This window comes from Sardina pilchardus, chromosome 7 (assembly GCF_963854185.1).
Source record: "Sardina pilchardus chromosome 7, fSarPil1.1, whole genome shotgun sequence".
Classification (NCBI taxonomy): Eukaryota; Metazoa; Chordata; class Actinopteri; order Clupeiformes; family Clupeidae; genus Sardina; species Sardina pilchardus.
The window spans coordinates 32002838-32015337 of record NC_085000.1 but is presented as its reverse complement, the minus strand read 5'-3'; the positions used below and the strand labels follow the sequence as shown (position 1 = coordinate 32015337).

Here is a 12500-nt window from a genome sequence, read left to right as displayed (position 1 = left end):
TGTGTGTGTGTGTGTGTGTGTGTGTGTGTGTGTGTGTGTGTGTGTGTGTGTGTGTGTGTGTGTGTGTGTGTGTGTGTGTGTGTGTGTGTGTGTGTGTGTGCATGCAGGACCATGTCATTTTGTGTGTGTGTGTGTGTGTGTGTGTGTGTTTCAAACATGAGGTAAGACATAAAGTCCATATTCCACCAGCTGCATCATAATCATATTGAGTAACAATTTAAACCAGGAAAGCCTGTAGGCTTGTAAGTCTGAGTGCAAGTAAGCACAATTCTTCATTACTGTCTACACACATCTGCACACATCACAATTGTTTGCTCATGTTATTCCAAAAACTACATTTCAGAGGATCACAAAAAATCCAGAGTGACTTCCTCTATTCTGTCGCTGTTGTTTGGAGATGAATGCAGACGCAGAGTGTCTCACTGCTGAGCTGACCAGCTGTGTGGCAGGGAGGAGATGTCTGTGCTGGAGTAACACCATGAGACAGCGCACAGAGTGCTGAATCACCAGACAGCCAACTCTGCTAACCCCCCCCCCCCCCCCCCTCCATCTAACCGCACTTACCCCGTTTACCCGACTCCGTCCCCAGCCCCCGCAACAGCCCTAGCAAAAGCCCCATCCAAAGCGACAGACCCAGCAACAGCCCCATCCACAGCCATAATAACAGCCCCAGCATCAGCTCCTCCAAGCCCATCCCTGCATCTGCCACCCTGCAGGATGTGATCCACTGAGTCCTGTCGCCTGTGCCTTTATGAATAAACCCCAGAAGGAACATGAGTCAGTTCAGGACCACGGACAAGGTCCACACCATCTCACAAGGGCAACAATTCAGCACCATGGACAAGGATGTCAAGGGCAGGAGGCCTTGCCGGGCGAGTTATGAATGGAGCCTCACAATTTCAATAAGTCTGACAGCCCTGCCAATATATCCATTACCACAGGGGTACCATGCTATGCATTTAATATACATTCAGCACCTTGGAGAGCGCTCGATGTCAGCGTGGCCACAATAAGCACCACGGACAAGGCCGCGATATTGAAACAGACAGAACCAATGAGGCACAGCCCCACAGAGGACGGCAGATCTATACAGCATATGAATCTTGTGATACGTAATGTGAGGAGAAAATAAATATATATAAAGTATAAAATAAAAATAAATGTGCTCACAGGTGAGCTGCGGGTGCAGACCTGCGTGCGTGCACGGAGCTGCTAACACCACTCAGGGAAAAGAAATATATATAGATAAAAAGATGTTTATAAATAATTGAGTTGGGGACATGTTTCATAAATAAATTACTTAGGATATACTCTCTCTCTCTCCGTTCCTCTCCCTTCCTTCTTCCGTTGCTCTATCTATCTTTCTTCCTTTCCTCTTCTGTTCCTTTCTCTCTCTCTTCCTCTTCCTCTTTCTATCTCTCTCCCCCTCCCTTCCTCTCTGCTTGCTGGTTACTCTCCAGCCGGCACAGCCGGAACCCAAAAGAGGAAGAAATGAAATTACGTCTTTATTTGTGTGTCTCTGGATGCAATCTGAGGAGAACTGGGGAGGGTCAGACTTTCCTCTCCATCAATCATCCTCCCAGATTACCACCCCCCAGCTCTTGCTGCTGCTCTGTCTCTCCCTCTCTCTATTTCTCTCTCTCTATCTCTCTCCGCCTCTCTCTACCTCTCTTTCTCTACCCCTTCCCTCTCTCTCTACCTCTCTTTCTCTCTCTCTCTCTCTCTCTCTCTCCCCCTCTCTCACTCTCAACCTCCAATCTCCTCCCCTTCGGACAGCACGTGATCTGCTTGCATGTCTGCCTTCTATCAGATGGCTTGGCCACGTATCTCTCTCTCAATGTAACATCAATACCTCTGGACCTCTGAAGTGCCTGCCCCCCATTCCCCCAAACATACACACACACACTCATTCTTTTGATGGCACTTAAATTGACTCGCCACTTTGCACATGCCACCATTGTTGTTCTGTTTTTGTATATGTGAATTGTGTGCATGCACATTCTGCTTAGACTCAATGGCCTCCCTTTTTCTGTGTTTGCCATGAATCTCTCTCTCCATCTCTCTCTCTCTCTCTCTCTCACTTTCCCTCTCCCTCTCTCTCCCCCTCTCTCCCTCGCTCCCCTTCCCACCCCCACCTCAAAGCCTCTTGTGTCCCACTCACTGGGGGTCTATTTATAACCTGGGTCAACACGGCCTGGAGGTTAGGCTGCAGTTCACACCAGCATAGGCATCCATGGGGCCAGCCTTATATATCTACAGAATAAGGCTTGGGAACCGGTGTCCCAATTTCCCCTAAGCATCCACCATTCAGCTACTGTATGTTTAATGCCTCTAACACACCACTCCTGATCGGGCCAATAACACTCCTCAGTGAGATGTGAACGCTCAACTCGAGCGTGTGAAATTACAGCTAAAGACACTCCCGAAAAACAAGACACTGCATCATAGTGAGAGATGCAAATGAAATAATAGCGCTGGTTTCATGGCGTTTCTAGAATCCTTCGCTTTTAGTGTTTCATGTGGACAACCTACTTTGATATTTTTTTCTTTCTCTTTTTCATTTTCAAGTTTTTCTTCTCCTTTTTTCTTTTTTCATCTTCTGCTCCAAGGCCGCATCTCTGACAAGTGAATGGGGCTGTGAATGGGGCTGGGGAATATGGATTGACCGCTCGCGGGTGTGTGCACTCTCTCCTGCAGGTTTCAGTATTCCAAGCACATGCACATGTTCCAACACACACACACACACACATGCGCGCACACACACACACACACACACACACACACACACACACACACACATGCACAGACACATTGGCTGCTGGCAGAATCCACCTAAGGCTTGAAGAGAGAGAGAGAGAGAAAAAACCAAACCTCATCACTTTTAATGAGAACAGCGCAAATATACCCACGCCACTAATTACACAGAGTCTCTCCCAGCCCTTCCTGTAGCGCTCGACCGTATCGGAGCGCCAGAGCCTGGAGCGAGGCAGACGCGGCGTGGCGTGGTGCGGTCGGGAGGGGGTGGGGTGGGGGGGGGGGGGGGGGGTCGTGGGGGGTAGCGATTCAGTCCACCTCATACCCCCACCCGCCTCGACCATATTTGCACTAAACTAAACCAACAGCTCCAGAGGTCTCATAACATTCGATCGACATCAAAAACACAGGATTGCCAAGCCAATCCACTGGGCTTTGAAGACTCACAGACATGCCTATCGCTCACAGTCATTCCTCAAGTGTGTGTGTAAGGCAGAACGGACACACGTCAGAACTCCCACCCTCCCCCACCCACGTGGTCATGGGCCTGGCAGCAGAAAAAAAAAACACACACACACAGCTGTGTTTGCCAAGGCGTCTGTGTGTGTGTGTGAGAAGATGCCAGTGCAGCCGCAGTGCTGGAGATATGAAGGGGTCACATCCGCGTCACTCTCAAGAACTTCACTTGTTGGAGGAGCTGTCAAGAAACAGCCAGGGGCACCCTGGGATGCACTGGGTCTTAAACAGGGAGGGGCGTGGGGGGGTAATCAGGCTATGTGTCACAGCGTCAATCTGTATAAACTGGAGCAGGGTAAGACGCTTGGGTCTTGGGAGGGCCATGGTGAGCTGACTGAGAGGGAATTCCCCTACCCCAAATAAGACAGGCCGGCTGCATTCAAATTCTCCTATCCAAAATAAGACAGGCCTGGCTGCATTCAAATTCTCCTATCCAAAATAAGACAGGCCTGGCTGCATTCAAATTCTCCTATCCAAAATAAGACAGGCCTGGCTGCATTCAAATTCTCCTATCCAAAATAAGACAGGCCTGGCTGCATTCAAATTCTCCTATCCAAAATAAGACAGGCCTGGCTGCATTCAAATTCTCCTATCCAAAATAAGACAGGCCGGCTGCATTCAAATTCAGTCTAATTAATTAAAATGTCTCATCTCTAAAGGCTAATAGAAACCCACACACAGACGGTACGTATGCATGTATACATGTGCACAAGCGCGTGCACACACACACACACACACACACACACAAACACACACGCACACACAGTTTACTAAGTCTACTAATAAACTTTAGTCCATGCAGTCCTCCACCCATGTGTGCATCTCTGTCTTAACATGGTTGGTCCTGATGCTGAGCCAGAGCTAGAGGCACGTGGCTGCGTCAGAGTGGACGCCTCTCTCAAGGTCTGAGCTCTTATCTACACTGAGGAACAGCAGCAAGAGGGAGACTAGCACATTATCAGTCAAGGAACAACACTTCTGAATACCAATGGAACAGACACACACACACACAGAGCGAGCGACACACAAAGACATTTAGGCACGCGCAGCCATGCATAAACACGCACACGCACACGCACACGCACACGCACACGCACACGCACACGCACACGCACACGCACACACAGACACAGACACAGACACAGACACAGACACACACACACACACACACACACACACACACACACACACACACACACACACACACACACACACACACACACACACACAAATGGCTGCCCACACTTTTCCTCTACCCAGACCGCTCAACCCTTTTCACTGGGTACCCTTGAACAGAGTGCAGGGAGAGACGCAGCGTGAGAGTGGATAAGGTCCATCTGTCAGTGGGAATGGGAAAAGGAGCGGGGGAGAAGGAATGGGCCGTTTCCACAGGCAAGCGTGAAGCAGGGGGGACCCTCCACACTCACCAAGCCTTGGAGCAGCATAAATAACACAGCCGGGTCTATTATCGAGCTCTAATGAAAACAACGCTGCTGCTGGGCTCAGGGAGAAAATAAGAGGAAAGAGAGGAGAGAGAGAGAGAAGGAGAGAGAGAGAAAGTAAGAGAGAGAGAGAGAGAGAGAGAGAGAGAGTGGCGAGTTTGTTGTGGTTTTCTTTCCTTTACATACTACTAACTACCTGTACAATTATAAATGCTTTGGCAATGCAAGTTGAGAAAGAGAGAGAGAGAGAGAGAGAGAGAGAGAGAGAGAGAGAGAGAGAGAGAGAGAGAGAGAGGGGGAGAGATAGATCAGAAAAAAAGAGATGAGAAACACAGTGTATGTGGGTGGGCAGTGATTGTAAATGGAGAAATGCAAAGTGAGAACGAATGCAGTGAGAGCAATGAGAAGAGTGGAGGTGAAGAGGGGACACTGGAAGGCGGGCCGCCGCGTCGTCTTACCTCCACCAGGTGCGGCGTGGGGTTGAAGCCGCACAGGTTGCACACCTGCGTGTGGCACTGCGTGCAGGAGTTGTAGTTCGGCGGGTCGGTCGAGCCGATGTTGAGCGCCGTCTTGCAGAGCGGACACTCGACCTTCGGCGCCGGGGCCGGCTGCTGCTGGGGCGGAGGCTCCTGCTTGACCGGCGTCGGCTGCTGCTGCTGCTGCTGCTGCTGCTGCTGCTTGGGCTGCTGCGGCTGCATCTTGAACTGATGTGCCGGAGACTGCTGCTGCTGCTGCTGCTGCATGGGAGGCTTCTGTTGATGCGCCGGTGAGCCATGGACGGGTGTCTGCTGCCCAGGCTGCCTCTGCTGCTGCTGCTGCTGCTGCTGTGGTGGTGCATGGGGCCCCTGCTGGAAGGGAGCTCCTGCTCCCCCGCCAGGCTTGGTGGCACCAGCGCCCCCTGGCGGGCCGCCCTTTGGAGGAGCCGTCGCTGAAGAGGACGCGGGGCCCGCCGGCGTTGGAGCGGGCCGGGGACGGCTGCGGCGAGGAGCCCGGCAGCGGGTCCACGGAGATGAGCGTGCTGGCCTGGTTGAGCAGCGAGGCGCCGAAGCCGAACAGCTTGGTCAGGCCTTCCTGCGCTTGGCCCTGGGCGGCCGCCGCGGGCTTGCGGGCCGGCGAGCTCCCGGCGCTCCGGATCTGTGGACCTCCTCCACCTCCTCCTCCACCTCCGCCGTAGTGCAGCGGAGAGCCGCGGCCCAAGTCGGGCTGGGACGGGGCCTTGGCCAGGCCGGGGAGCGGCACGGCCCCGGGGTGAGGGATCCTGGGCCCTCCGCCTTGACCTCCACCTACTGCTGGACCGGGCTGACCGAACTGCCCTGGATTCTGCTGCTGATATTGCTGCTGCTGCTGCGGCATCTGCTGCTGCTGTGGATGCTGCTGCTGCTGCTGTTGTTGATGCGGCAGCTGTTGATGTGGCATTTGCTGCTGCTGCTGCTGCTGAGGTTTGGGCTGCTGAGGTTTGGGCTGCTGAGGCATCTGCTGCTGCATCTGCTGCTGCGGCTGCTGCTGCTGATACCCCTGCTGCGGCTGTTGATACCCCTGCTGCTGCTGCTGCGGCTGCTGCTGTTGATACCCCTGTTGTGGCTGCTGTTGATACCCCTGCTGCTGCTGTTGATACCCCTGTTGCGGCTGTTGATACCCCTGTTGCGGCTGTTGATACCCCTGTTGTGGCTGTTGATACCCCTGTTGTGGCTGTTGATACCCCTGTTGCGGCTGCTGTTGATGCCCCTGTTGCTGCTGCTGCTGTTGATACCCCTGTTGCGGCTGCTGTGGGGCAAAGGGTAGCTGGGAGTGAGGCTGTGACTGGGGCTGAGCGTGGGGCTGTTGTTGAGGCTTGGCCTGGGCTGGAGGGTGCTGGGGCTGGGGCTGGGCCTGTGGCGGAGGCTGGGGCTGGGGTTCAGCTTGGGGCTTGGGCTTGTGGGAGGGCGAGTGGATCTGCTGTTGGCTCTTGGAGCGCGGTGTGGTCATGTCCATCCCCAGGGCTCTTTGCATCTGACAGTTGAGACACAACCACTCTTGCACCTGTGGGAGACACAAACACACGCAGGTTACTTAACCATGCTCGGCTAACGATCACACACCTTCACACAAAATCCCAAACCAAATGATTAGGCCTTAATGACTTTAATCCCAACAGAACATGTTTGTTCCCATCTAAATCCTTGAGATGTAATCTCTCATATATCGAAGCAGCTTCATTAGTAAACATCAGTGGATACATTCTGTCCGAATAAGTGCAAAGTTTCACGAAATAAATTATGCACAGGCTGATGTATGTGGGCATTGATTTAGCCGGCTCAGAGCATCACCACTTGGAGACAAATTGACCACATGCTGTTTACATTCTGCCATTAAACCGACCGCATTGTGACTAGAAATCGCATTAGTGGTGAGAAGTAAAAAGAACAGCTAAATGTGGTCATAAAAGGCACTTAGAGTACCTGCAGACATGGCCATGTGGTCAGGAACAAGTTCTGTCCAGGGCGGCAACAAAGAAATGCAAAACCTTGTGATCTTTTGATCTGCTGCAGGAGCCATTTTGTATGAAGTGACATATACATATAATTCCTATAATTCAGACCAGTCAACCTCCTTCTCTCTTTCACCTCCGACCCTTGCTCCTCTCTCTCTCCCTCTCTCTCTTTTTCTCTCTCTCTCTCTCTCTTTTCATCTGTTCTCTTTGTTCTCTCATTGTGTCTCCTAATCATTCGCTATGTTAGGCTTGTCCTGTGAATAGCAATAGAAGGCAATTTGAAAGTCTAATTTTCATCCCACATTCCTTAAATACAAATCTACGACGACGACGCTATCATCCAGCGATCAGGGCTGAGGCGTTGATCTTAATTAGAACCTCAGTCCCTTAGCTTCACACTTCAGAGAGAGAGAGAGAGAGAGAGAGAGAGAGAGAGAGAGAGAGAGAGAGAAGGAGATAGAGAGAGAAAGAAGGAGATAGAGAGAAAGAAGGAGATAGAGAGAGAAAGAGAGAGGGACAAAGAGAGAGACAGAGAGAGAAAAGGCGAGAGGGGAGGTCAAAAACTCAGAATGAGATGTCAGCAGTTTCTAAGAAACTCAACCATCATCATGGCACGCCATCTCTCTAAAGATACATCCTCTTCTCTCTCTATTTGATTGCCTTGGACACTCCACTTATACTTCACCATTCAACAAACACACCACGCACACATTTCTCATCCGGCCAGCTAAAGTATTTCCAAAGCTTTCATTCCATCTGTCAAGGACATATATCATTGAAAACACATATATCTTCCCTTAAAACACCCACACCCACACCCCCCACACACACATACACACACACACACACACACACACCCACACCCACACCCACACCCACACCCACACCCACACCCACACCCACTCCCACTCCCACTCCATGGTTGTTGCTAGACCCATTTTACTGGGGTGTGTGTGTGTGTGTGTGTGTATGTGTTGCGTGTGCGTGTGCGTGTGCGTGTGTGCAAATAAATTGTCACCAATTATAATTATGATTATCAATAATAACAATGACTATAATTGATGATAATGGGAATAGAGTGGGAACATCTTTCAATCCACAATGTCAAAGTCACACAGATATAATCCAACCCATACCATAAGAGCAGACCTTCAAACCACACATTATGTGTGCTCTGTCATAGGAGTAAGGTAGGTAGCAAAAGAGATGAAGTACACATACTGTAGCCGAACGCATTCAATGCATGCGGCAGGCACTCAAAAACAACACACACACACACACACACACACACACACACACACACACACACACACATTCTTCCTTTCTCCTCTATTTTACAGCCCAGCACTTCTGGCACTCCCTGAAGATTGGGGTGCAGCAAAAAGTGTCTGTAGCTCACTTACTGATGTAGCTAACAAACAGTATTTCTGCCCTTGAGCGAAATATTTTCTGAGACAGGGAGGATGGGGAGAGGGATGGAGAGTGTGCATCTAGGAGAGCAGGGACCAGGAGATGTTGAGAAGAGGGCGGGGAGAAAAGGAACTAGTTCTGTTTCCCCGTATTTGCTGATGTGTAGCCCACGTTAATACATGTTCGGATTTATGGTCATATTTGACCTTTTTGTCATTACACTGGCCATGCCAACAAAGCACTTTGAATTTTGATTTGAGAACGATGAGAGTGAGAAATAATGAAAGGCGCACCATCACATACTGTACAGCGGTGGGATGGGAATGTTGGAAAATTACTGTTCTAAACTAAAACATATCTGGCTTCATCGAATTCAACATGGAATCTTAGAACCTTGAACTGTTGCGGAATGTTAAGAATTTGTTGGAATGTTAAGAAATGCCCACATGTTTAAGGGTTAAGGAAAAGCTGCCATTCAGACCGCATTCATCTCACCCCGACGTGCTCTCTCGCCTCACAGACTTCAGACTTGAGACGATCGAGAGCACCCGAGACTTTTTGATCAGCATGGACTAGAATACTTCCGAGCTCCATGACTCTGATCTTCAAGGCCTCTACTCTGTAACCTGTGGTGGGTGCTTGCCCCATGCTAACCCTGTGAAAACTACAGGTGCGGGGAGAGAGAGGGAGGGAGGGATGGAGGGATGGAGGGAGGGAGGTTCAGAAGCAGTTGAACACTGTGATTGCAAAGTGGGTGTTTGACATGAGAGTAAGTACTGAAGTTAGCCATCTGCTTTTTAGGGAGAGAGGAGGGAAGGAGAGAAGAGAGAGGGAGGGAGATTTAGAAGAGGAGAGAGGTGTGTGGCAGCTAACAGGGCTTTAACAAGGCCTCTGAATCAGCCTTAAATGGGTAACACCAGGGCACTACACCAAAGGAGGGGTGAGCAAAGCTGCCTGGCTCTGCTGCTGCTGCTGCTGCTGCTGCTTCTGACGAGGCACGACACGGTGCAACCCATAGCAGTTTAGAGAGCACACAGACTGACATAAAACATGGCACATACAACCCCTCTATTACTCTGTCCTGTCCTTCTCTCTCTCTCTATCTCTCTCTCTCTCTCTGTCTCTCTCTCTCTTTCACACACATAAAGAGAGGGAGAGAGAGAGAGAGAGAGAGAGAGAGAGGACAACAACAGCATCATCAGTAGCAAAAACACACACATACACACGGACTCACACATACAAACACACATACGCACAGACATGCAGCACACAGAGACAGATCAGTCCTAACCGCTTTAGAAGGGGGAGGACTTGGGCTCCGACATTCAGCTGAAATAAAGTGTGACAGCAGCACTGCTGCGACAAGCCCGGCAATTTCCACTGCTCGTCACACACGCTGGTCTGTGTGAGAAATCCAGTCCCTCTGTCTGCCTCTCTCTCTTATTCACACACATCACACGCACACACACACACACACACACAAACACACACACACACACACACACACACACACACACACACACACACACACACACACACACACACACACACACACACACACACACACACACACAATCACAATCACAGACACATCACACACCACATCACAGACACACACACACACACACACACACACACACATCCTAATAAACACACACACACACACACACACACACACACACACACACACACACACACACACACACACACACACACGCACGAACGCACACAAAAGCACTTAGCACCTTTCACACACACATACAAATCCTGAAGTAAAAAAGCGTGCAAGTTGCAAACCATACAAAATCAATCAAATGTGGGTGCTTGAGGATAAAAAGCACTCACACAACCACATATTCAATTGCACAAGACCAACATCACAAAATGCTGTGGCTGATGTGTGGGGGGCCTTGTGTGTGTGTGTGTGTGTGTGTGTGGGGCATTTTTCAAGGCTGTGCTTTTTTGCGACTGCTCTCTAAGAAGACTCATCTCCCTGCATCCACTGCTGGCATTATCACGGACCGCTCCATTACTGTAGGTCTCTGCATCCGTGATATTTAGAAACAGGGGAAGCGGCGTATGAGTGAGAGTTGATGTGACTTAATTAGGTTCAGTCATTTATATGCAAAAGGTGGTCACACACATCCACGCACTGATTTGCACACACACACACACACACACACACACACACACACACACACACACACACACACACACACACACACACACACACACACACACACACACACACACACACACACACACACACACACACACACACACACACACACACAGAGAGGAGAGACAGAGAGAGAAAGTCCATAAAACCCCATTATCTGCTCTGTCAAAAAAAAAAAACACCTCTCAAAATCAAAGCCAAATCAGACTGGCATCCTTCTAATAGAGCTGCCTTTCAAATTAATTCAGGTGTGTATGTGTCTGTGTGTGTGTGTGTGTGTGTGTGTGTGTGTCGACTGTATGCGATTTAATGTGCCGATGTATGTGCATGTTCGTGTGTGTGAATGTGTTCAGAATTCCGTGTCCTCCTAACTGCATCTGTGAGTTACTGTAATGACCAAGAGCTAGAACGCCTCAATGACAGTAAGGATGGAATACAACAGGCTATGACCATCTCCTCTATGTACCCCTAACCTATCAAAATATAATATATCTCTTTTCGCTCTATTTCCCTCATATATCTCGATTAGCTCTATTTCCCCAACATCTCCCAACAATGTACTCTTCTTATGATCATCAAGGTGAAACATATGTGCATACTGTATTTATCTACACATCAGTACATACATACAGTACATACCTGTATGCCTACATGTATATACAGTACAACCAAACATGATGCACACACTCAGCATCTCTGAGATATACACACTCAACCTACCATAATTCTGGTTTGTGACCATCAATCCCATTGATTGGTGCCTGTCACTCAAACACAAGGCTAATAATGGCTGCCTCAGCAGTTCAGCTCTGCTGTTTAGTGACCAAAGACACCAGCAAATCAATATCAAATTACGTTCAGAAATGGGTAACTACTCTCTGTATGGACACAACCATACACACACATTCACACACACACGACACCCCCCCCCCACACACATTCACACACACACGACACCCCCCCCACACACACACACACACACGCACGCACGCACGCACGCACTCACGCACGCACGCACGCACGCACGCACGCACACACACACACACACACACACACACACACACACACACACACACCCACACACACCACCATCAAACACTGAAGCACCCACATGCAATTAGAACACAGAAACGCTCACAGATGAGACCACAAAGACACATACCCCATCAGCATGTATCATTAATCAAAGGGGAGAGAACCTGACTGGTTCGGGTCCCACAGGTTCCAAGCTCTAACAAGATCACAAAAACACACACACCCACACACACCAAACACCTCAGTTATCACAAAGAGGCAGCTCTGCCACTGCCTTTCACAGCCTCACACAGCAGTGTTTCCACAGTCAGTGCCACTCTTTTTATTCCTTCAGTGTGTGTGTGTGTGTGTGTGTGTGTGTGTGTGTGTGTGTGTGTGTGTGTGTGTGTGTGTGTGTGTGTGAGTTGTGACTGCCTGCTCCATAGATGTGAGATGGGAGAAGAGGGTGTGGACACAGAGCAGAGTTCTCCAATTAGGGAGCTGCAAGAATGTGAAGAATCTCTGACATCTGAAAAGGCTTCCCAGAACACACACACACGGTTCTATGTGATAAAACGGAGATTAACTTTCTTTATTTAATGGCAATTGAGTCGGTCAGTTTCTGAACTGTTTTGTTTTCCTCAACTGGTTTAATTTCTTCTTGTGAATTGGACTCCGGGAGTCACAAACAAGATTTCTAGCCCCTGTCTCTCTG

General features: G+C 49.7%; 1 protein-coding gene across 1 annotated transcript in view; it reads right to left on the bottom strand.

Annotated features, from left to right (window-relative positions):
• bsna (bassoon presynaptic cytomatrix protein a) overlaps positions 1 to 12500 on the bottom strand; it is an 84504-nt gene that overhangs the window by 60533 nt on the left and 11471 nt on the right. The window contains exons 2-4 of the mRNA XM_062542055.1: positions 6508 to 6731; positions 5514 to 5970; positions 5171 to 5464 (exon numbers count right to left, since the gene is read on the bottom strand). Of these exons, the coding sequence (XP_062398039.1) occupies positions 5171 to 5464; positions 5514 to 5970; positions 6508 to 6731 (975 nt within the window). The remainder of the gene's footprint in view (positions 1 to 5170; positions 5465 to 5513; positions 5971 to 6507; positions 6732 to 12500) is intronic.